This window comes from Loxodonta africana, chromosome 22, assembly GCF_030014295.1.
Source record: "Loxodonta africana isolate mLoxAfr1 chromosome 22, mLoxAfr1.hap2, whole genome shotgun sequence".
Taxonomy (NCBI): domain Eukaryota; kingdom Metazoa; phylum Chordata; class Mammalia; order Proboscidea; family Elephantidae; genus Loxodonta; species Loxodonta africana.
In genome coordinates, this window is record NC_087363.1 from 17299054 (window position 1) to 17324468 (window position 25415).

At 49.8% G+C, this 25415-nt stretch overlaps 1 protein-coding gene across 2 annotated transcripts; it reads left to right on the plus strand.

Annotated features, from left to right (window-relative positions):
* The first annotated feature begins 1273 nt into the window (after positions 1 to 1273).
* On the plus strand, positions 1274 to 24299 carry WNT5A (Wnt family member 5A). Of its 2 annotated transcripts, none has more exons than XM_023547619.2 (5): positions 1274 to 1402; positions 9749 to 9882; positions 11097 to 11347; positions 15934 to 16226; positions 21118 to 24299. In XM_023547619.2, exons 2-5 carry the CDS (start codon positions 9788 to 9790, stop codon positions 21574 to 21576), a joined length of 1098 nt encoding a protein of 365 aa, XP_023403387.1. In that variant the 5' UTR covers positions 1274 to 1402; positions 9749 to 9787; the 3' UTR covers positions 21577 to 24299. The 2 variants fall into 2 exon arrangements, with proteins under 2 accessions (XP_023403387.1, XP_010588039.1); XM_010589737.3 differs by lacking the exon at positions 1274 to 1402 and adding an exon at positions 3646 to 3882.
* The last annotated feature ends 1116 nt before the right edge of the window (positions 24300 to 25415 follow it).

A 25415-nucleotide genomic window follows, 5' to 3' on the forward strand; every position in this document is an offset into this window, starting at 1 on the left:
TCCTTCTGGAAATAATCCTTTTATCCACTCACTTATTCATTCATTCAATCATTCAACAAATGTAATTGAGCACCTACTAAGTGCCAGACACTGTTCTAAGCACTGGGGTTACAGCCAAGAGCAACACAGATCAGGCCATGTAGTCATGGAGCTTACTGCATCCTAATGGGGGATAATCTCAGTACACCCATTATTAATATAATCAGATAAAAGTCCACGATCCTGTATCTGAAGTCCTTAGGACCAGATGGGTTTCAAGTGGGAAATTTTGGGATTTTTTTCAAAGATAAAATGGGGGCATATGACTATTTCATTTGCAGCAGTCCCAGTGCGGTCCGGGCTGTACCCAGTAAGCAAACACATTCCCATTTCTTCCACAAAAAGTATGACTATTGACCCCAAGGAGGAAAAATGCAGACCCTAAATGCCCTTGTCATTTCCGGTCCATTGTTGCAGTCAAAGGATTGTGAAGACCTGTTTTCGGAGCTGCTTTTTGTAGGTGAGCAGGTATTTAATGCCAGGTAAGTTTTTTTTTAAGTGCCTGGCACCATGCTAGTTGTGTCCATGATCACCCTGTTTCATTCTCACCTATTTCTCTCTTTTTAAAAGAGGATTCTGAGCACCAAGAGGCTAAACAACTGGTCCAAGTTCTCACAGCCAGAAAGTGAAAGAGCTGGGATGGGAACTCTTGCATGGACCCTCCTCCAGGGGTAAGATTGGGAGTCTGCATTCTTCACCACTACCCCCACGACCTTGTAGGAGATAGAACTGCTGGGGCTGTGTCTACATGAGCAAAGGCAATTGGAGAGAAGCAGGTAATTATCCAGATAATTCAGAATATAGCAATTAAAAAAAACAGATCTGTGGTTGAGTAGCTGTGTTTCTGGCCTGGCTGTATGGGTAGAGCAAATTCTCAGGTTACCGATCCCTCTGCAGCAACGTGCTCATCTAGGTGAACTGCCTCGGCCCTGGCACTCCAGTGCAGGGTGATCGCAGCACCTTTGGGGACTCCATTCACAGCTAACTCACTTCGTGCCACCTCTCAGGATGGCTGCATTCAAGTGGGATTCTGTGGAACCCACCCAGGGGTTTGTGCACACCCATGTGGCCAGCAGAATCTCAGGCTGGAGCCTCCAGGCTGGAGCCCACTGGCCCTAAGTGGTCAAGGCCTATCCAGGGTTAGGAGAAGGGAGACTCAGGAAGTGAGGGGGGGCGGGATGCCCAAAGGGGAACTTCGGGACCTTGGGTTCCTTTTCTTTAAGGCTGCGCGCATCCCTGGCAAAGAAAGCTAGGCCAGACGGCGCAGGGACATCTCTTGCAGCTCAGGGAAGTCCACACTGCTTTTTGGGTGTACCCAGGGAAGGAGGCCAGGGCTGGGAAGGGGTCCACTCGGCGGGGGCAGGTAAGGATCTCGAAGGGGTTGGGGGGGGCAGGACAGTGCTGAAGGAGCTTCTCCTCTAGCACCCTGTGGTCGTCAGCTGCGGGGCTGATGGGGGGGGGGGACGACAAAACAACCACCACTCCCAAATACCCAAGCCACAGATTTTGTGCCTTAAGGTCAAGTGCGTGCCAGATGGGCGGCAGAAGTTGAATCTCCTGGGCATGAGGGGCTTCCATGTCAGACGGCTGGCGGCGGGGGGGTGGTGAGGAGAATCAAGAACAAAAATTTTGCTCCAGCGTAAGGCAGTGTTTGGGGGTGGCGCACCACCTCCACACCGGCCCCGTTGGGCTCCCAACAATCGAAACTCTTCTGGCCTGATGCGTCTGGAAGTTCCAGTGCCCGCCCGTATCCCGCTTTTGTCAGACTTTCCAGGCTTCTCACTGAGCGCACCCGCCGAGATCCGTACGACAGGACCACGCGTAGCGCCTGGATACGCTGGGTCGGAGCTGGCTGTGCAATTGCGCACCCCAGTACCCAAACGCCTACCCCATCCCCCAGTCCCGGGGCGGGGCTCAGGGACCCTTCTCCAGGGGGAAGAATGGAGAGGTTCCCCCGGGATTCCACGTCTAGGCAGAAGTCCTCGTGCTGACCCAGTGCGAACGGCTTGGGACAGGCAAGCCAAGAGATCCGCCCGAGAAGTTGGGGTTCAGACTTCTGTGAGTCGGCAGCTTTGGAAGGGGCGCAGGCGGCGGCGTGGCGGGCAGGCAGCCGCTACGTAGCGGACCTCTTTCTCTCCGCAGATGCCTGGGGGATGGGGAGCCCAGAGAAGAGGGTCCAAGGGGGCGTGCACCCCGCCCGCCGGCACCCCCCCAGCACCCCCCCACAAGCCGGTTGTACGGCTTTAAAATCCTGCGGAGTTTGTCATAGGCCGGCCTCAAGACGCATGCGTATAGGCGAAGTTGACTGGGTTTTTTTTTTCTTCCCCCCCTTCCTTCACTTTCTAGCCGCCTTTCGTACGGCAACTTAAAAAACACACACACACACACACACACATTTTCTGAGAACACCAGGGGAAAGAGGAGCCCGGAGAGAGGGAGGGAGAGAGCGCGGCAGTTGGCCAGAAGGGCCGGGGGGTGGGTGGGTGGGTGGGGGACGTGGTCCTCGCTGTCGGTCTGTCTGTCTGCGGGGCACCGGATCTCGTGGAAGGTTGCTGCAAACTCCAAGGCGCCGCCTCCGCCGCCCAGAGTCCGGTTCCGTGCGGCATCTGCCGAGCGAGCTCCCCTCGCCGCCGCCACCGTGCCCGGGACCGCCCGCCAGCCCGCCCGCCCGCTCGCTCGCTCGTTCTCCCGCCCCTCGGGCCCCGGCGCCAAGCGAGGAGGTGGGCAGTCGCGCCGGCCATGGACCGCCGGAGCTGAGCCACAGCCGCGGAGCTCCGAGCCCTCGCCCCTCCCCAGCCCCGCGCTCGCGGTGCCCTGGCTCCTCTTCGCCCTTCGCCCTAGAAAGGCGGGGAAAAGAGGGGGATTAATCCGCAAAGAGAAAGGAGGGGGCGGGGAGGGGGGGGAGCCAGCGTCTCCCCTGGGGCAATCGCCCAGCGTCCCTCGGAACCCACCGCGCGGCAAAACATCCGGGGGCGACTTCCACCCATTTTACGCCCCCTTTTTGCCAAACCCCAAAATGAAAGGACAAAAGTTGGCGTTGACTCTTGCAGCTCCGATGGCGACTTGTGCGTTTTCAGCGGCATCTCCCGGAGAAAAAGGCATGCGCGCCTGATTGTTCGGTGGCCCCAAAGCTGCAGTGGGGGTGTGTGTGTGGCTGTGTGTGTACACAGACGTCCACACACTCACTCGCGGCCGCAGGATCAACGCCTGGAAGCAGACTTTTCGGCCACAGACGCGGAGAGGAGGAGCTGAAGCTCGGGAGGCGTGAGCCGCCGGGAGTTTGCAGAATCCATGGTGTGAATGAACTGGGGGCACCTGGGCGCACGGATCACTTCCCCCTCCCCCGCCGCCGCCCCAGGCCAGAGTGGAATAGTGGGGCATTTTTTTCACCCTCTTGTGAAGAATTTTTTTTTTTATTTGTTGTAAAGTCTTCTGCACAATCACGCCCACATTTGGGGTTGGAAAGTCCTAATTACCGCCGTCGCTGATGGACGTTGGAGAGGGAGCGCCTCGCCGCGGAACAGTCGCCTGCGAGCCCTCCCCAGACCCGCGGCTCACTCCGTGCGCCTCCGGGCCCTGCTCCTGCGGCCGGATCGCAAGCGTCTGCGCCCCCTCTGCTCCCGGGCGCACCTCAGCGCTGCCCCGGCTCGGGCGCCCAGGCCCGGGTTCCAGTGCCCAATTCAGATTTCGTACCCTGCGCCCGCCCGAAGCGTCCGGGAGGAGCCCTACGTCCTGCGCCCGATCGTCCCCCCAGGCTTAACCCCGTCGCTCCACTCGGATTCCTCGGCTGCCCTCGCTCGGGTGGCGACTTCCTCCCCGTACCCCCTCCCCCTCGCCATGAAGGTAGGTGTTCAGTGCTCCGCCGACGCTCGACACTTTTTTTTCCTGTGCTTTTTTTTTTCCTTTTGGAAGTTAGCTGAATTTCCTCACCTCTTCCTATCCCTCCATTTCTCCGACCGCCTTGAAAAGGCTGGAACTCCCGCGTCGCTGGCAGGGACCCCTATTCTTTCGCCTCCCACCCCGCGCGCACTGCCTCTGTGTCCTGGGAGATCTCTTCCCGTCCCACCAACCGTTCCGCAAACCTTTCAAACTTTGGAGCAAATTCATCCTGAGAAAAAGTGGGGGGAGAGCGACAGAAAAAAACTGAGCGCCGTTCCTTCTACCCTGAGAACCACGAGTGTAATTTACTATGTATATTTCAGTAACAGGATAATGATTCAATTCAACAAATATTTACCGAGCGTCCACTGCGCAGTAATCAAGAGGGTGTGTGGCCGGGGCTTGGAAAGAGGAAGGGAACTCCTCTGCTGAGAGAGCTAGCAGCCGGACTAGGGGCCGGCTACCCCTGAGCAGCACCCACCTTCATCCCAGCCCAGGCCCGACAGCGGCTCGTCGCGGGTCCGGGAGCCGGAGCGCTGCAGGACCCTGCTGCTTTAAGAGTGCCTGGCTGGGGGCCAGCACGCACCCCGGCGCGGGGATCGGGGTCGCGTTATTAGCATTATTAGCCGCCTCTGGGTGAGCTCAGGCTCTTTGCAGCGGAGGTGGTGGCAGTGGCTCTCGTCCTGTCCGCCAGGAGAGAGCACCCCGGCCCCCTGCGCGGCGTCTGCCTTGTCCTTTGGAGACATTTGGGAGAGCGGGTGGGGGCCAGTTTGTGAACTCGTGTTTGTTTTAATTGTCAGTTGTATGTTAAAGCCGAGTCACACACTCCGAAGGTCACTGAGAGTTCACTTTTACAAAAAGTTAACCTTTCTTCCTGCAATGTGAATTGCTATTTTCCAAACAACTTTTCATCTCTCTATCCTCCAAGCCTCGGTTCTTTTTTTCCATATTCCTTGACCTCCCCTATTTTCATTTTCCTAGAGAATAACGTTAGAGTTGGGATTAAAATGTTTCCTAAAAGCAAACAAAACATCCCTTCCACGAAAAAAGGTAAAACAAAACGACAAAAAGACCTGGAATCCCCGCGGCCCAGTTCTGCTTCCCAATCCCTGTCTGGCGTCGGGGCCCCTTCGCTCTCGTCTTTCTTTAAATGGACATCTTGCTGTTTGGAAGTAACTCGGGGCCTGTGGCAAGATCGCACCTTCTCAGCGCCTGCCCTCCTGCAGACATTCGTACAGTCGCTGCTGAACCAGCCAGATGCGGAGCTTTGGCTTCTAGACAGCCTCTGCTAGGCAACTTTCACCGGGGCAATGCTGGGAACGTACTGCGACGGAGGGGCAGTCGAATATAAGTGTGTCCGACTGTGTGCACCCGTGCCCTGTGGGGGAGGGGTGTAAAGGATCAGTTTTTCTGGTTTTCTGGGCAAACTAGCTTTTTAGGCCCACCCCCTTCTCCCCGAAAGGAGGACCCTCCCCAAACGACCTGGGAGTTCCTTGCCTTCCCCTCCCCTCGCCGGTGCACCCCGGTGCTTAAGGGGTTATTACCCTGAGCGCGGGGCCCTGGTCTGTTCTGGCTGCTTTTTCTTCCACCGCTGTGCGGTGCCGGCTGCCCCCTGTTGGACGCCTCGAGGTAGGACACCTCCGAGTCTCTGTTCCTTGGTGATGACCGCAGCTGCTCGGTTCTCCTTCCCACCTCTGGCTTCCTTCGACCCTCCACACCACTAGGCCCCACTCTCCCAACTGGGCCCCTCGGCAAGCCCCCAGAGGACAAGCTGCACCGCCGCACGGAAGTGGTCGTGGGTCCGACCCAACAAATGAGGCTTGTGCAACTGGATGGAGGGTTGCTGCCTCTTCTCCCTTCCTTAGGAACCGGAGTTATCACCCCAGGATGACTCCTGTCTGGCCCTGGCGCTCTCTCCACAAGAGTGAATTTCACTCTCTGGGTCTCAGTTTCTTGTCTATTAAAAAGTAGGGGTTGAAGTACTCTTTAAATTTTGTTTCTCCATCCATGGGCACTCTGCTCTACCTCTGAACAGAGCTGAGCCTGTGTGGAGAGTTAGGCGTCCAGTGTGAGAAGGTTTAAGTGACATGGTTGGGGTGGGGGTGGGGGGATCCCACGGAGTCTAGGCAGTCGACCTGCAAGGAACAGAAGGGAACCAGGCCATTCTTCCCCCAGAGCTTTCCTGTTTCAGGCCCTGAGTCCGGGGTGACCGGAGACTGGCCACCTACCATTACACCGATTGGGGTTCATGGAGCTCCCTCCGCGCTCTCTCTTCGGATACCGCCTTCTCCCCCCACCCCTTGCGTCCCCACCCCCTGTTACTGGGGCACATCCTGGCGACGTGGGGCGGTCACGGATTTCCTGCACCCAGGTGAGCGGCGCTGGGAATGCCAGCTCCTTTGTCTGCTCCCCCAAAACAGACCTCCTACTGGCCTAGGCCTAGTGCTGTGCATCCTTAAGTGTCTCTTTGCCCCCCAATCTCCGCATTCCCCGGGGCTGGAGATCCTGAATTTGTAACTGCAACATAGGCTTTCTCCCGCAAGTTTCTCCAGCTCTTTCCCTACTTTCGGTAGATCAGAGTGAGGAAAACCATTTCGTTTCCACCAAAAGCGAAGATTCTTCCTAGAGTTTCCCATCCTCCTTTTCGCCATCGCGAGCTCAGGTCAAACTCCTTCCTTCCACCTACTTGACTGCCCTCATCTTCTTCCACTCCCCTCGGTTTGCGAGGTCCTGGGCTCTTTGAGCTTAGTGGTAGGGGGTGTCCACATGGAAGGTGGCAGAGCCAGTGGCCGAGGGATGGAGGATCTTCGCCGGCCTTTGCATCATTTGTTTTTAGGGGACATCTCGGAAGACTCGGGTGCTGCAAGGGTTTGTGTGAGTCCTGATGCTCCGTCCCCCCCGCCCCCACCGTCCTCTGACCAGAGTGATGGTCTCCTCTCCTTCCACCGCTCTCTACCCAGTTGATAGAGAAGGACTGGGAGTACCATTAATCCAGCGGGAGAGAGACTAGGGGGCCACAAACGTTTGGCTGTTCTGGGTTGGGAACAAGGCTGGCGAACGCCCAGCCCCCACCTCGCCCCTCCCGTGCACTTGAACCCCATCGTACACTAGGAACAAACTCCGGCTTCCCTGGGCCCCAAAAGTGTTAGAAAACATTTAGCCTGTTCTTTGGGAAACACCTTCTGCCCAGAAGTTTTTGTTTTACCGCCGGTGTGCCGGTTTGCCGAGAGGTTTCTTTTCGTGCTGTTTTCGCATCAGATCTCTCGGTGAACAGGCGAGGGTGCTTACCCCTACAGAGGCGGTATTTGTATTATTATTTATCAGTTCGCTGTGGGTTCTTTGAATTTTCCGACCTTGCAGGGCCTTTTATTGGGGGGGAGGGGGTTACGCGGGAGGTTGGGGCCGGAAGAGGGCCAAGGGGTTTCCCGGCCAGCGCATTCGGGGTTAAGTGGAGAACGATTCCCAAGGCTTTCCTGCCCTATCTCCTTTGGATCACCCCCGGCCTCTTCCCAGCCTGGAGCTGGGGGCACCCAAGTCGCGGAGACCGGATGGCCCCTCTCCCACTTGGCACTGGCTCTGGGAACCGGTGGACTCTCCTTGGGGGCATCGGGCCGGGAGTGAGTTCGGTTTGTGTGGCTTTGCTTCTAACAAAGAGATCCGCTGTAATCCGCCGAATCTGTTATCAATTTCTCGGCTGCGCGCGCCCCGCCCCGCGCACCCCGCCTGTCGGGAAGCTAGAAAAGTGCGCGCGGCCCGCAGCGATTCGGCCCACCGACTCGGAAGCGCGTCGGAGCGTGTGTGTGCACGCGCGTGAGTGTGTGAATGTGCAGGAGTGTGCATGAGCGTGTGCGCGCCCGTGCTGCTTCGGCCGCCTTTGGGGAGAGTCGACAGTGTAGTCTGGGCCTTGCAGAGTGACTGATCCAGCAGCCCACCCCCTCCCGGGAAGGAAACTTGACACTTTGGGCGGGGGTGGGGAAGGAGACTATGCCTTCGCTCTCCTAAACTGGGGATACCCCAGATTTCTACTCTCCGGGATGAGCCCCTCGCTTTGCGGCGCTTTGGGAACGAGTGGGCCGCGGGCGCGGAGCCCTGGTTAGCGGGCGCTGGGGACCACATAAGCATTTCCTCTCCGAGGTGTCTGTGCCAAAGGGACCCGTGAGGGGCGGCTCCCAGGGAAAAGCCGCGGCGTTCTCCTGAGCCTCTTCGTGTTTCCACAGCCGCCTCTGTCCTCTTAATCTCTGCCACCGCGCAGATTCCAGCCTGGGCCCTTCCGCTGGTCGCCTGGAGGAGGCTCACCTTTCCTTTGCTGAGGAAAGGGCTCTCTCCGATACTGCAGGCGGCGCGGCGCGGCGCGGCCGGGTTACCCTTATGAGAGATGTAAAAGCGGATTTTGGAAACCCGCTTCTCCCACCCGCGCCCACCGCTGTCTCGTGCCTTGGCCGCCTACAGGTGGAGAAGTCACCAGTGGGAACGAAAGGGCGGCGGAAGCTTCCAAGGCTGCCTCCTGCCCCTGAAATTCTTCATGATGTGAACCTTCGGTGCCAGGGCCCTCTGCGCGCTGGACTTCAGGGGCTCAGCCGTGGCACTGGAGCTAGCAAAAGGCTGGCTCTGCCAGGGACTCACCAGCACCAGCCTTGGCCTCGCCCTGCACCCCCAGCTTTCGGAACAGATCAGACCTAGTCTACATAGGGCTGCAGAGGCCTGGATGAAGGGCAGGGTGAAAGTTTCCCAAGCCCAGGTTCACTATGCCGAAATGGCGAAGTAGCCGACACCCCCAGGCTAGGACCAAAGGAAATTGAAGTCTCCTTGGCTCCCAGTCCTCTCCCTTGGCAGCCGCTGCCAGACATGGGTGGAGGCGGGATAGCGAAAAATCAAGGGTTGCGGGGGTGAGTCTTGGGGCCAGGGAAGGGATCCTCTCCGAGGACAGCGGGGCCCAGACCCCCCTTCTTTTTTCTAGGATGCTGTCCCTTCCGTGGGCTGCACCCAGCGGAGACCTCAGGCAGGGGAGGGGACACTGGATTCTCGTTTCTTTTGTTGGGAGAGTGGACCTCTCTCTCTCCTCAGTACCCCCGGTGCCCCCAACTCCTTCTCCCCGCCCCAATCTGGTGGGAGCGCTTCCTAAAGGAAACCTGGACTGCCTTTCCCCATCTGGAAGTGGCTTCTCCCAAATCGGCCCGTAAACTGATTATGAAACATACGATGTTAATTCGGATTCGGAGCTGCATATCCCAGCTGGGCTCTCTGGAGCGCCGGTCCCCGGGGCCTCGCCCCCCACCCCCTGCCCTTCCCTCCCGCGTCCTGCCCCCACCCCCCACCCCGCGCCGGCCACCCCGCCTCCTCCGCAGCAGCGGCGCGCTCCACTCGCCTTCCGCGCTCCTCTTGCCCATGGAATTAATTCCGGCTCCACTTGTTGCTCGGCCCAGGTCGGGGAGAGGACGAGGGTGGCAGCGGGCTCCCGAGTGAATTCCCTAGCAGGGACCGAGTGCAGCGCGAACTAGAGGGGAGCGAGGGGGTGCGGGACGCCAGCGAGCAGGAAGGAGGCAGCGCCTGGCACCGGGGCTTTGACTCGACAACATTGAGACATGTTTGTAATCGCTGACGTGCCCCGCGCTCAGGATCCCAGCAAAATCAGATTTCCTGGTGAGGTTGCGTGGGTGGATTAATTTGGAAAAAGAAACTGCCTATATCTTGCCATCAAAAAACTCACGGAGGAGAAGCGCAGTCAATCAACAGTAAACTTAAGAGACCCGGATGCTTCCGTTGTTTAAACTTGTATCCTTGAGAATTATCTGAGAGGCAATAAACATCTGCTGCTTTCTTCCCTCTCCAGAAGTCGATTGCAATATTAAGCCCAGGAGTTGCTTTGGGAATGGCTGGCAGTGCAATGTCTTCCAAGTTCTTTCTAATGGCTTTGGCCATATTGTTCTCCGTCGCCCAGGTTGTAATAGAAGCCAATTCTTGGTGGTAAGTTCACTATATGTGAATCTTCTTCTTCTTTTTTTTTTTTTTTAAGATTCCTTTGTATGATGCTGGAATATTTAAAGCAAAATAGTGAGTTCAGGATACATTTATCATATGTATCTATATTTAAAAAAACCAGTTTTTATGTATCTATATGGACAGATATATGTATGTAAGAAATTTCTTTTAATTTGCTCCTATGATAATGCTTATCTTAGCTCCTTAGGGAGTTGAAACATAAATCTAGGCCTTTTTCTCTGAGGCCCTTGTTCGGATGTGTACTTGCAGTACATCATATAGGAACAGAAATTCACTTCTTTAATAATTGTAAAGCTATCTATAAAATTTACTTTGTGCCACCTACGGGTAGTAAAAGTGAGTTCCACCTTTTATTTTCTGTCACTTGAGGTTATTAGTCTACTGGGTCTGAAGTAGGCAGGGTTCTAGGAAAACAGCTCAACTCTAAGTGGGGAAGTATTTGGACTTGAAATTTGATCAAAGGAAAGTTAACTTAAAGTAGTCCCATGTCCCTAACTGCGGGTTTCTTTTTGCTATGTGCTTTCTAGATAGACTGTAATATATCCGGACGATTATTTTTGATGGTGTTCTGGATATTTTTGCCCTGTAAATGAACAGCATTTTTTTCTGACTGTCGTGACTTCTATTCACTGGATCCCCTGTTTTGGGTCCTTAACAATCACATAAGGAACCCTTTTAAAACGTCCAGAAACATGGTGAATTTTCACCAGTCTACATACTTGTCCCTCTGTTCTCCCACCAGTCAAAAGCAACTGCTATCTTCTAGCCGTGTCGGATCGTGTCTACTTTTGGCATTTGTACGTTTTCAAGGCAGATCAGTCCAATTTACGGGACAAAGTGAGTCACTTTCTCCAATGCCAGAGGCCTGTCCCTGAAATTGCCATTCCCCCTTCTCTGAGTAGATTTTGGAAATATTGGTTCAGGTATATGGTAACAGGGAGTGAAAGCCCTAACCAAGGAGCCAGATGGCGGGATGGGGACTGCACAATACCTCCGTTTTCTCAGTGGAGTTTAAACAGAGGAGTTTTATAAAGCTCTCCTCATACTTTGTCATGAAGACAAGTAGGGGAGAGAAAGCATCTGTGTACTTAAAACCATGTATTGCTGACATGGCTCAGGGGCCCACCTCAAGAGTTCACGTAAATCTTCAATGTATATCTCCCCCCCCCCCTTTCCAGGTCGCTAGGTATGAATAACCCTGTTCAGATGTCAGAAGTATATATCATAGGAGCGCAGCCTCTCTGCAGCCAGCTGGCAGGACTTTCTCAAGGACAGAAGAAACTGTGCCACTTGTATCAGGACCACATGCAGTACATTGGAGAAGGCGCGAAGACAGGCATCAAAGAATGCCAGTATCAATTCCGGCATCGAAGGTGGAACTGCAGCACCGTGGATAACACCTCCGTTTTTGGCAGGGTTATGCAGATAGGTAGGAAACCATTTAACATTACAAAAAATTGTGTACATACATATATATGTGTATGTATATGTTTACATGAATGTATACATACTTTTTTTTTTATACATACTTTTCTCCTGGAAAAATTCTGTAGTGTTTACTTTCATACTTGATTTTGAGAGTCCCTTCCACCTTGAGTGATAGATTTGGGGATTTTTGTCATTATTGCTATTGGTGTTAATTCTGGTCCCCACACCTGATTATAAGTTTTGGTTTTCTTTAACTAAATCAAGAGAGCTGACTCACAGACACCTTCATTTCTCTGAGCACTTAATTTCTGTAAACAGCATTGTGTTTCAAATAGAAGCAGAACACTTATGTTGGTGTCTCAGAAGTGGCTGAGTCATTTATACTCTTTTAAACTTCAAAATCTTTTGACTTTCTGAAATTTCTTAAGCCGCTATTCCAGTGGCCCAAACATCAAGCTGAAAATTATCATCTTTCAGAACACCGAATATGTTGGAAGTGAAAGGAGTTTAATTTTCTTAGCATAGACATTTCCTGAGACTAAAGAGATACACACCTTAAAACCTTTATTTTTAGTTCCAAAGTAATTTTAATTAGAAGTGATATAATTTACATTTTTGATATTGGTAGTTGATACAAAAGCATAGGAGAGGGATCTCAATCTCGAAACTTAATTTTTTTTTTCTTTTAACATATGGCTCACAGTACAATTCTTGATTTTAAGTAGCTTTGAAGTTGTTACTTGTTTCAGGGAGGTGAGAGCATTAAAACTGGGATAAAGGCAACGATTTTGAAAAATTAGTTTGCCTCTGGTTTGGTTTAATACTATGGGATACCATACTATATGGTGGATGTGGTCCTGTGTGTGTTTTCTAGTGTGAATATTTTAGGTCTCTTTACTTTTATGCAAACAAGCCCTTATAATTAATATGACTGCTGTGACTTCTAAAAAAAGAAGCAATTTATCAAAGCAATTAACTGTTTATAATGACTGCAGATAAAAAGTTGGCTCAGTATCCATCACGGATGGATAAAATGCTTTTTTAAGAAACCTGAAAAGTTCATTCATTGAGAACAAAAAAGAGTTGTCAGAGGATGTCTGAGCCAAGCGGCTTCATAAACTAAAATAATACGGGACTGGAAGCCGTTTCTCTAATTGAATGGGAACATGGTCTGCAGCCTCAGCCTGCAAAGTTTCATAGGGCTTTGTCCTTTCTGTTAATGATTAAAATGTGCTAATGTATGTACTGGGATCTGAATCTAGGAGTTGAGCTTCAGAAACACAGACGTTTTCCCGAATATGGGCCCTGTATGTAGTTAACTGGGGGTGTGGTGGAGGGTTAACTTTCCTGCTTTTTGATATTGTGAGTAAGCTAAGAACTTTTAGTTATATCAGAGTGGTGAGTTGTCAGCTTTCCCCCCTTCATCCCGGCCTTATACATTGCCCCTAAACTGCCTCCTTCTCAAACTCTGGGACTCCCTCTTCCGCATTTGTACGACTTAGCAAAAATCATACACCTCTGATGGTAACCAGGAGGGAAAACAGCAATTGAGACTATATTTCTGTGCAGTCATTTGAACACAGCTTTGATTTAGGATCCTCTTCTCGTCTTCATACTTAGCCTGTTTGGGGCCAAAATGTTCAGAATAAGCTATCATTTGCTAAGTGAAATTGAGTTCTCCTGGAGATTTATTTTAAATGCGGTCCAAGATTCAAAGAGCTTGCTTCCTCGGGGAACAAGCAGGCCTTGGTGCAAAGGCCTGTATTTAATCGTCCCTTACAAGTACGCTCCTTGGTCCTCAGCTGTGGTAGTCCTCCTGTCTGGGTTCATGGGAAGTGGGTGGGAGTGTGCTGCCTCCTGATGGCCTCCAAGGAAGCACTCCCAGATCCTATCATCAAGTCAGCTGATGTCTTGGGAAGATGAGAATGCCTGCAGCATCCTCCTTGCCAAGGGTTCCCCGAGCTCCTGGTGTTTCAGAGCTGAAAGCTGATGCTGTGGGTGCCTTCGTGGTGGGACACTGATGGGACCATCTCTTTATTTAAAAGAGTGGCAGAGAGAAGAAAAACCAGGATATATCTTTATGGAAGAGAAACACAGACCGAATCCCAACAGTGGGGAAGTTCCCTTTACTTTTATTTTCTCACTTATGGGTATGTTTGAGAATGAGCTAAGGAAAAATTGAAACCCCTTTGATGCTGAAAGGTGTGTGTGTGTCTACCCAAAAGCACTTAGTTCATGAGGGACATTGAGAGTGACTATTGTCTGTGCAAAGCTGACTATGTAATGGGGCCAGTGTCTGAGAAACTCAGGCTGGTACCTCCCACCCCGTCACAACTCATTTTTCTAAGCTGCCCATTGCCTTGCAGGCACTGTGCACAATCGCTGCTTGAAGGGCCCACTCACTCTTCATTCTGGAAACTTTCTCATTTTTCATCATGCTACCCTTTCCTTCCAGCTTTTGTCCTGTCTCTCTTTGTTTCCATGCTGTGAAAAGATATGTAAAAAGGCACTTTTTTTAGGGGTGTGAGGTCCCAAGTCGATGTAGATTCTACACAGAGGGGGACCTAACTGAATTAGTGATATTGCAGCCAGGCTGACTGTATACACAAGAGTACTTTTCAAACTGACATTTTCCCTGCAGTAACCAATTCGTTCAGAGATTTCTACCAGGTTTGTATTCTGAAGCAAAAAAAAAAAAAAAAAAAAAAAAACCTGAAATGCTCACGATAGACTTAAAAAAAAAAAAGCAACATCATTGCGTTTTATATAAAAGCCCCTTTATGCTCTGTGTACTCAAAGGAGAGTGTCTTATTTGCCTGTTTCCCCAGAGGATGGCTTTATCTCCTCTTCCTTTAGCCACAACCTCTTGGTTCTGTAAGACTCTCAGCCAGGGACACAGCTTTTTCTATACTATCAGTGTTAATCCTCAAATAACTCCCAAGAATCTGTCTGCTCTCCTCATTTCTTTCCACTCCCCCGACTTTCTCTGCCTCTCTCATTCAAGCTAGATAGATGTAACGCCCCACAGGAACTTTCTGGATGCTCTTGCCAACCACCAGCACACTCCTCAAATTATTCATTCTTAAAATGTGAGAGGGTGGGTCTGTGGTAAACTGGAACCGTGGATTGAAGTGTGGAGCAGAAGTCCAGGAAAAGGCGTGCTGCTGGATACTGCCTTGGCATTGCCGTCCTCTTGGAGAATGACCCTCTGGTCAAGGCTGAGTCCATAAGCGCCTGGTGTCTCCTTCCCCCTCCCCCATCACCAAAAGTATAATTGTTCCCAAGCTTTTGAAGTAAGAGTAGGAGAAACAGATTCTGGTACAGGGATTTCTGTGTCAGAAGGGGCCTTTGCATCCCAGGCATGCAGTTCAATACCCTTATTTTACAGTCGAGGAAAGTGAGGCCCCCTCACCCCACCCCACAGGCCCAGCTTTGGCTGCCTTGGTGTTAACCCTTTCTCTCTCACAGTACGACTTTTTTGATTAAGGGGCTTCTTGTTACATGTAGAAATGCCCCCAAATTTAAGGTAGTCTCTGCGTGCCTCCTTTTTTTTTCTTACAAATAAGGCTGCTATAACTGCTTTACAGAGAGAAATTCCTTACATGTTTGGGGGAAGGAGAAAACTTTTCTTTTTTTCTTTTCCCCGAGATTGTGCTTTTTTCCTTCTTGCAGTCATTCTAACACTTGAGGCAAAGGCTGTCGGGAATTGCAGAAGTGGTATTAAAGAGCAACAGGCTATTTTAAAGTAGACACTCTTATTCTTGAATGAGAAGTATCAGGCCAATCAGCTTGGGATTTAAGAAGAGGCAAGTTTTGTTTATAATTCTCTAGGATACAGTGGAGAACTGTCCTCTTGGAGAGTAAAGACCCTTGTATGTGACAGACTTTGTGTGCTTGATGGAGAGAAAAGGTTACAACTGTCCAAGCAGAGTGGGGCAGCAGGACTAAAGCCAGTGTAAAGCCAGCGTGGCCTGGGGCAGGCAGTGTCTGGGTAAGATCCGGGCCCAAGACTTTCAGAGGCTCTGAGTCTCACCAATTCTGTGGCCGTCATTAAAAATGAAATAATACCCAGTGTTCAAATAAGTGTAAGGAAGTTCACCCAAATTCTGAGTTGTCCCTCAAAGACTCCTCTCTTGTGCATTTTTGGAAATAGGAAGTTTCAAGTGTCTTCACGTGTTTGAGCGAGAGAACCCATCTAGGACTGTTGAGAATCCTGCCTTAGGCTCTGAAATGTCAGAGCAAAGATACCTGTGATCTGATGCGCCTTTATTTGTTGCTTCTGTGCGTTTTTTGGGTCTCTTTTTGCTACCTGTCAAGGTGGGCCCCCAGCCCAGGTGTGTGTTGGAAGCCCTCCTTGTTTCCCCAAGGAGGTCCCTGGGGCAGCAGTGTGGTAGGGAATTTCCCTTGCCCTCCTCCCCCGCAGGGACTGCGCCTCCCAGGAGGGCTCATGGGCTGCTGTGTGTTGGGGCCTCTCTCTGTCCGCCACCAGAAGGGCCCAGAGGTGTGCGTTGCAGGCACACCGAGGCGGGCCCAGGGCTGGTGCGCGGGCGGGCGGGCCGCGCGGTGACCCTGCCTCCTTGCCCGCAGGCAGCCGGGAGACGGCCTTCACGTACGCGGTGAGCGCCGCGGGGGTGGTGAACGCCATGAGCCGGGCGTGCCGCGAGGGCGAGCTGTCCACCTGCGGCTGCAGCCGCGCCGCGCGCCCCAAGGACCTGCCGCGGGACTGGCTATGGGGCGGCTGCGGCGACAACATTGACTACGGCTACCGCTTCGCCAAGGAGTTTGTGGACGCACGAGAGCGGGAGCGCATCCACGCCAAGGGCTCCTACGAGAGTGCCCGCATCCTTATGAACCTGCACAACAATGAAGCGGGCCGCAGGGTGAGTGCCCCCACCCCATCTCTGCCCTCCTACTGCCCTGTGCTTCTGCACCCTGGCTTTGCCCTCCCAGCCACCCCATGTCACTCCACACCTCCCTATTCCTCTCTCTACATCCCTCTGTCCCGCTGTCTGGCCTCTGTTTCTCTCTGTCTCCCGCTCTGTGTCTCCTTTTTGTCTTCTTCCCTGGCTCTCCCTGTTTTTCTTTTCCTGATTCTGTCCTTCCATTCCTCCTGTCCTGTCTCTCCTGTCTCTGTGGCTGTCTCTCTCCCCTCTTCTCTTTCCTCAGTAGCCCCACCCACCCACAGGCCACCCAGGAGAGGACCACACTGGAGAAAGGCCTCCTGGGGAGGAATCCTCCCACCTTGGCCCCCTCCAGCCAAGGTGTCCCAGCAGCTAGCCAAGAAGGGAGATCTTTCTCTGCCTTTGTAACTAGTCCCCAGTGCCGAAGACCAGCAAACTCAGAAATAAGACTCTTACTAACTTTCTCCCTTCTTGGGGAACGTATATGTGGCTGGGGGTAAATCTCTGAGAGGGAGTTATTACTGCAGTGGGTGCCCAGATGAGGAGCCCTCACCCCTGCTTTCAGACCTTATCTCCTCTCCCCTTTTTCCTCCCTGCTTCTCCTTAAGGCATAAGATCACTAACCTGAGGGACTGAGTGTTTTTTTAAAGGATGTTTCTAGGAAAATTACAGCATTTTTAGCATCATGGAATTTCATAGATGTGACCCTCAGGCCAGTCGCAGGGTAACTCTGGAGAGACGAGAGTACCCCAGAAGTGCCGGGAGAGGAGCGTCCCGCAGCCACCATGAGCCTTCTGTTCCCGCTCTTTCCTTCCCTGGTGGGGATATGAAAAGCTTCTCCACAATATTTTAAAACACCCATTTTTTTCCTGCGGTTAAATACACGGCACTTTATGGCTGCTTTAAAATGAAGGGGATGAAGGCTTTTCTTAACTTTGGCAGCATCGAAAACCAGGGCCATTATTTTTTCACAGAACCCAGGGTAGGTGCCAGGAACTTTCTGGTTGAAGGCTTCACTCTTCAGTCTTTTGGGGTGAGGAAAAGGGAAGGTAATCACCAAGTGAAACATAGAAGGACTGAGGGAAGCCTTCATACCCTCTGGGCCCATACCCTCATTTTAAAGATTGGGAAACTGAGGCCTAGAGAAGCATGTAATGGGTGTGGAAGAAAATGAGTAGATGTAGTTATGAGTCCAAGCTGCTTTTTTTTTTTATTAAACCAGTGCATCACAGGGAGGCAGGAACTGAGGAGTGAAGCAGTGTAGGCTTTGGAATTAGAGAGATCTAGGTTAATATCTGGAAACCCTGGTGGCGTAGTGGTTAAGTGCTCCGGCTGTTAACCAAAAGGTCGGCCATTCAGATCCACCAGGCACACCTTGGAAACTCTTTGGGGCAGTTCTGCTCTGACCTATAGGGTTGCTATAAGTCAGAATGGACTCGACAGCAGTGGGTTTGGTTTTTTTGGGGGGGGGTTAGGTTAATATCTAGCTTTGTCTCTTCATTTTAATCTCTGAACCTCAGTTTCCTCATTAAATGGCAGTGACTACCGCTCAGGGTTATTGTGAGGACTAAAAGGGATCACGTATTAGGTTGAACCATATGAAACTGTCAGTATTTGACTGTTTTTGACCCAAACGATGACAGTTTCATATGGTCCAGCCTAAGGTCCAACAGTAGTTTAGTACCATCCAGTAGTAAGTGCTTGATAATGATCATTTAATCATGAAACATTGTGAAGCAAAGGACATGAAGAACTCCTGGATTATCTAGATGACTCCTGCTAACCTTCTTTCTTCTCACCCTTGATGGTAAACTTTTTGGGAGGACGAAACTGCACATTTTTGCCAGCGCTAATCCGAGGGGTCACATAATTGCTTATGCCCCCACTCTGTCCATCTGCAAACCCAGAGGGAGCATGGCCTCACCTTTCCCTGCCTTCCCACTGCCGTGATACCTGCAGTATGTCTGGACCGTCTCCCTGTGCGGCTGCATGGTGGGGTTGTCAGCCATTCTCCCATAAGGCCTTGCTCTCACCCTCACCAGAGGCACAGTTCTCTACACATGCAAAAGATGTACCCATCGCCATGGACCAGAAGTGACGCCAGTGCAGAGATAGGGCTGACCCTTTTGTACCCCACGCATCCCACCCATCTTTGGGACTTATTTGACTTCTGTTGTATAGAGAGGAGCCCTGGTGGCGCAGTGGTTAAGAGCTTGGCTGCTAAACAAAAGGTCAGCAGTTCAAATCCACGAGCTGCTCCTTGGAAACCCTATGGGGCAGTTCTACTCTGTCCTGTAGGGTCACTATGAGTCCGAATCGACTGGACAGGACACGTAGGGAAATCATTGCAGGCTTGGCAATCAATGGAAGAGGGTCAAGGGATTTCCACGTGGCAAGAGGGAGGGAATTTTGGGGAGTTGAAAAGCATTTTTACTGTTATAATTTCATTTAATGTCTGCAGTTTTAAAAAGAGTTATATGTATGTATATATATGATATACATTGATGATATATTTAGATATATGTGGTTGTATAGTGGTTAAGAGCTTGGCTGCTAACCAAAAGGTCAGTAGTTTGAACCCACCAGCTGCTCCTTGGAAACCCTATGGGGCAGGTCTGCTCTGTCCTGTAGGGTCACTATAAGTTGCAATTGACTATGACAATTGAGGTTTTTTTTTTTTTTTTTTTTAATATTCAATTTTATAATCAGCCAGTGAACTGAGCTTGGATCCTGGCAGGTGAGGTTACATAGAAGACAGTTTTACCCAGGATAATGGCGGGTGGGGGGAGGGCAACTGGACTCCATGCCAGGAAATTGTATTAGAATCTCCTCGGGGCATTAGCTTTTTATTTTCTTCAAAGGAGAGCAAAGGTTAAATACATTTGCGAAACCCTTCTTCAGACTAGGCGAGTGCCTGAAACTATGCTGAAGAGAGTACACTGTGGCACCTCTTTTAAGAAAGCCCTTGTGAATCCCTGGGTGGAAGAAGGTAGCTGTTCCAGGTGGACACGGTCTTCTAACTCACCTGGACTCCATGTTCCTGACAAGCTCCTCCAGCATGTCAGCACCACACTGATTCTAGAAGGTCACTGGCTCGAGAAACTGTGGGCACTCAGCTATAAATAGACTGCTGGGGACAGTGCTCTGGGGCCAGACCCATGGGCACTGCGTCTGGGAAACCCGAGGTGACCAGGGTGGGAGGGGGCAGGATGAGGACACCATGCCCTTGCCATCCTGGGAAAGTCTAAAACGCAAACCCAACCCATTGCCCTCAAGTGGATTCCTACTCGTAGCTACCCTATAGGACAGAGCAGGCCTGCCCCATAGGGTTTCCAAGACGGTAATCCTCATGGAAGCAGACTTCCACATCTTTCTCCTGCGAAGTGCCTGGTAGGTTCGAACTACCGACTTTTTGGCTAGCCACAGAGCACTTAACCACTTCCCCATCAGACTAGCGTGTTTTATTAAGCACATCCTTGTTCCAAGTGTTTTCCATACATCCCTTAGTTCTTTCTGTGCTCAAGACAATGCTGGGAGGTTGGTAACCATCATGGTCCCCTCTAAAGATAGAAAACAGGGGCTCAGAGAGGTAAAGCCAGTTGCCTGAATTCAGGGGTAGAATCAGGAATAGAACCCATGCCTGGCTTCAGAGTGGGTGCTCTCGGCTTAAGCAGTGGGGGGCTGTGCAGGGAACTGGAGTGAGGTCCACATCAGCTACCCCCACCCCCACCTTTGTCCAGCCATGTGACCCATGCAGACCTCTCTGTGTCCCATGTGGCCCTTTGTAATCCAGTCTGTGACATAGTGTTGCTGAGAGTATTAAATGAGATAAAGAGTGTCAGGGCCCTTATGACAATACCTGGCACACAGCAGTAATACTAATAGTAAGAGAAGATTTGAACCCAGATCCCACCAGTGCTGGACTCCCTCTTAGTCCCACCGATTAACAACTAGGTGCCCTTGGGCAGGGTACTAAGCATGAGTTTGTAGTCCAGCTGCCAGGGTTCAAGTCCTGGCACCCCTGCTTGCCTGAGGTTAGATGAATCACTCACCTCTCTGGACCTCGTTTTCATCTTTGTGAAACGGTCGTGATAATAGCACTTTCCTTCTAGGCTGCTTGTGGGGATTAATTGTGCAGGTAAGAAATTGTGAATGGTCACTGGGGCAAGTATTGAAGATGTATTAATTGCTGCCAACACTGTTGTTTCTCTGCAAAAAAGAAGCAACTGGAATGATTTTCTTTTTTTCCTGTTCCTACTGAAGCACTAGTTCCAAACCCATTACTGTTGAGTTGACTGTGACTCATAGCGACCTTGTAGGATGGAGTAGAACCAGTGGCTGGTGAATTTGAACTGCTGACCTTTTGGTTAGCAGCCAAGCTCTTAAACCACAGCGCCACCAGGGCTCCCAACAACTATGTAGTTGTTTTTAATTATTATTATTATGTAATAGTGGGAACCAAGAAACTATTTTATAGACCTTTTAAAGAAGGCAGCATAAGACTTCTGGTGGTGGAGAATGAGGAAGAAATAATACAGCCCTAATTTGGAGTCCCTGGGTGGTGCAAATGCACTTGGCTGCCACGCAGAAGGTTGAAGGTTTGAGTCCACCGAGAGACATCTCAATAGAAAGGCGTGGCAATCTACTTCTAAAAAATCAGCCATTGAAAACTCTAAGGAGCACAAACCTACTTTGACCCATATGGGGTAGCCATGAGTTGGAATCGACTTGATGGCAACTGGTTTGCCAGTAATTGAGCTGGTGAACGCAGATGCATCTAGAAGATCAAGGAGAGCTTTGTTTGTGTGATCCATGCTTGCCTCTGCTTCCCCCAGGAATTTGTACACTGACTGACCCTGTCTTCTTGCAGACGGTGTACAACCTGGCCGACGTGGCCTGCAAGTGCCACGGGGTGTCCGGCTCCTGCAGCCTCAAGACGTGCTGGCTGCAGCTGGCAGACTTCCGCAAGGTGGGTGATGCCCTGAAGGAGAAGTACGACAGCGCTGCGGCTATGCGGCTCAACAGCCGGGGCAAGTTGGTGCAGGTCAACAGCCGCTTCAACTCGCCCACCACGCAGGACCTGGTTTACATCGACCCCAGCCCCGACTACTGCGTGCGCAATGAGAGCACTGGCTCGCTGGGCACCCAGGGCCGCCTGTGCAACAAGACGTCCGAGGGCATGGATGGCTGTGAGCTCATGTGCTGTGGCCGCGGGTATGACCAGTTCAAGACAGTGCAGACGGAGCGCTGCCACTGTAAGTTCCACTGGTGCTGCTACGTCAAGTGCAAGAAGTGTACGGAGATTGTGGACCAGTTCGTGTGCAAATAGTGGGCACCCACTGCCCGCCCCGCCACCCAGCCCCGCTCCCGGGACCCACTTATTTATAGAAAGTACAGTGATGCTGGTTTTTTGTTTTTAAATATTGATTTTCCCCCAACAATTGCAACCGGAACCTTTTTTTTTTTTTTTTTCCTCTTCCCATCTAAGAACTATGTGGTTTATTATTAATGTTATTATTTGGCAATAATGGAGGGTGGGGAGCAAGAAAAGTATTTATTTTGTGGATCTTTTAAAAGGTAGTACAAGACTGCTTTTGATGGTAGAGGGGCAGAGAGAAGTAACACGTGCCCTAACTTAGCTGGGGACCTAGGGGTCATATGGGGTGGGTAGGAGCCGGTCGGAAGAGGGCGGCACAAAGCTACGCAGGGTTCAGCTTCAGTGACCCGGATGGACTGTGAACGCCCTGGTGAGTGTTGAAAGGTCCATGGCGGGGTCTTGAGAAAAAAATAAAATGAGACCCCCTTCCCAGGGGCTGCCTACCTGCTTTTTACATTTTTTTTTTTAAATTGTACTTCAAAATGTAGGAGTAAAAGCCTCCTATCCCTCAGAGAAAAAAAGATCTCTCGTATTTCATCCTTCTCAGATATTCCATTAGCAAGTGGTGCTGTTCTAATAGCTGGTGAAACATGGATTGTAGGGAGGAAAATCCCCAGAAATTTAAACAAACAAAAAAACCCAACCTTAAATCTCCTCTATTAAGACAGTGATTTGAAGCTGTTTTAGGAATTACATTTTCACATCAGAAAAGGATCCTCACCCAGGTGATTCTGGGTATTGGACTTTTTGTTTGCAGGAGAGAAGTTGGCTTGAATATAAAAGAAAATATACTGTCATTTTACCTAGGGATGCTTAGTTAATAAATGATAATAATGAAAATGATACATGAATTCCACTCACAGTTGCGTAGCCCAGACAACCAAGGTAATTGCATGCCATTCAGCACAGCACTAGAGCAGAAAACCTATTTCAGAGAGAAAAGTGAAACCCGCCCTCAGCACTTGACCCCAAGCCCTCTCTGATTCCTCCGTGTGCCGGGATGCTGGCCACGTTTCCAAACGGCAGCTCTGCTGGGTCCCCTTTGATTGTAGGAGAGGAAATGAAACCTTAGGAGCTCTGCTTGGGAAACAGTTCGCTTCATAGGTTCCCCCCCCCGCCAAAACATTTATTTTAAGGAGCAGTGGTTTCATGTTTTACTGACACTATGAGGCTGATGGAGTTCACGAGGTGTTGCAGCGTTTCACTGTTACGATCCTGTGTTTAGACTATCCACTCGAGCTTTTCCTGTTATACTGCAGGTGTACCCTAAAACTGTTCCCAGTGTACTTGAACAGTTGCATTATAAGGGGGGAAATGTGGTTTAATGGTGCCTGATATCTCAAAGTCTTTTGTATATAACATATATATATATATATATAAAATATACATATATAAATATAAATATAAATATAATTATATCTCAGTGCAGCCGGTGATTTAGATTTAGAGATTACTCTGGGTTATTCCTCTGTCTGGAACATCATCGTCCTTTCTTGCAATCCAATTGGGATTTTTGCCAGAAGTTTTCTCAGTCTTGAGCTTAGGTTGTAGCTCTGATGTGATCGTACGTTGAACACCACGAAGCAGCCTTGTTTCTGAGGGATCTTGAAGGTCTGACTCACTGAAATGCACGTTAGTTCAAAATTTCTTTGCTCCTCCCTGCCCACCCCCTTTTTCTCCAACCTCTATTTCTGTACACTTTCCGGAGAGGGCATTATTTGTTCACCAGAGACATGGAAATTTACAAGTATTCAAAACTCAGAAGCATTGTTAAATGTTTCTTTTTTTCATACATAGTTCATTCTGCAGGGTGGAAACTGGTACCTGTTAGGTTTGACAGTCCCTAAGGAAAATCCAAGGAGCCCTGGTGGCAGCATGGTTAAGCGCTTGGCTGCTAACCGAAAGGTCGGCAGTTTGAACTCACCAGCCGCTATGTGGGAGAAAGATGTGACAGTCCGCTTCTGTAAAGATGACAGCCTTGGAAACCCTGTGGGGAAGTTCTGCTCTGTCTTATAGGGTCACTATGAGTCAGAATCAACTTCACAGCAATGGTTTAAGCAAAATTCAGTTCACTAAAGACATAGCTAGTTGTTTGGTTTGATTTCTTTAAGCAAGGACACCTCTTTCCAAAAATTGCCATCAAGAGTGTTTTTATCTCAGACTTACATTGTTCTCAAAGTTTGGGAAGATGTACATCTCCCACAGCTTTCGTAGGCTTGGTGGCATTCACATCGCCTTAGCTATCTGTGGCTCTTAATTTATTGCACAAGGATATTCACGTCCCCTCAGTTGCATTGAATTGCAAGCAAAAGATCTTGAAATTAAAAAGCACTAATTAGTCTAAAATGTCACTTTTTTGGTTTTTATTATACAAAAACCATGAAGTAATTTTTTTGTTTGCTAAGTCAGATTTTGTTTCTTTTTAGTGATTCATGTTTGTGAAGAGAGCTGATTTTAACAATCCTAGCTTTTAAAAGAAACTATTTAATGTAAAATATACTACTTGTCATTCAGATACTATGTATATCTTCTATGGCCTTTATTCTGGACTTCTAATGTACATATTTCTGTCTCGCGTGATTTGTATATTTCACTGGTTTAAAAAACACACATCGAAAGGCTTATGCCAAATGGAAGATAGAATATAAAATAAAACCTTACATGTATATTGGTAAGTGGTTTCAGTTGTCCTTCAGATAATTCATGTGGAGACTTTTGGAGGAAGCATGAGGGATAGTTTAGGGTGACTACATGTCAAAATAACAGAGGAGTGGAGACTTTTACCAAAACCAAACTGTATTTGGAAGCTTCAAAAGATTTCTGTGTAACGGAACAAAAGGAGAATTCTCTTTTCCTATATGTGTTCCCCCCATAAAGAAATCAAGCAGATGGTTTAAAGCTGGTTACAAGATTGCTCACATTCTTTTAGCATTATGCATGTAACTTAATTGTTTTAGAGCGTGTTCCTGTTGTAACAGCCAGAGAAGAACCGAAAAGGCACATCCTTTTATCCATGACCAGATTTTTGTCCCCCCAGAAAATGTATCTTTGTGTTTACTACTGCAACTGTTGCACCTCTCTGTGTGAATTTTCTGCGGACCACGTGTGGTGTCCCCGTGCCGCTTAAAAGCAGGTTTATGAAAAACAAGCCTCAGCCTGTGGAGGATGAAAACTCATTGCAAACTAAAGGTTCGTTGTGTTAAGTGCAATTAATATGAAAATGTACAGCGAAATATGTCCGGAGCTGCCCAGATTGATACGTTAGCCCTTCTTTTTCTTTTCGGATAAACGTGTAACGTATTGAAACCTTTTAAGGATGCCAAGAATGCATTATTCCACAAAAAAACAGTAGACCAACCTATAGAGTGTTTAAAATAGCATTTCTGGGCAAATGCAAACTCTTGTGGGTTCTAGGGCTCACATCTGTTTCAGTTTTTCCTCAGTTGTGTATTGACCAGTGTTCTTTATTGCAAAAACATATACTAGGTTTAGGAGTGTCAGCATTTTTTTTTTCCTTCTTATCCTGGAGTGCATTCAAGATCTTCCCAATACAGGAAAATTAACAAAAATTTATGTATAGGCAGCAGCAAACAGAGCTGTATTCAAAATAGTCATTATGGGCTCGAGGAAAGGGGAGACTCTTAAGTTTTAGTCCAGTTTATCTGTTCAGTTCTTGAGTTTCTCACCTCCTGAAACTGGCAGTATGTGTGTTTCAGTAGCCTACCCAAAGCCTTTTCTTATACGATTTTGCCAATACCAGTGTTCAATTTGTTTTTGCAAAACATTATAGT

Excerpts from the sequence above, each read along its gene's own strand:
- WNT5A (XM_010589737.3), top strand. Across the intron at positions 9,883-11,096 it reads ATAGAAGCCAATTCTTGGTG|GTCGCTAGGTATGAATAACC; the intron begins GTAAGTTCACTA and ends CCCCCTTTCCAG. Across the intron at positions 16,227-21,117 it reads ACAATGAAGCGGGCCGCAGG|ACGGTGTACAACCTGGCCGA; the intron begins GTGAGTGCCCCC and ends GTCTTCTTGCAG.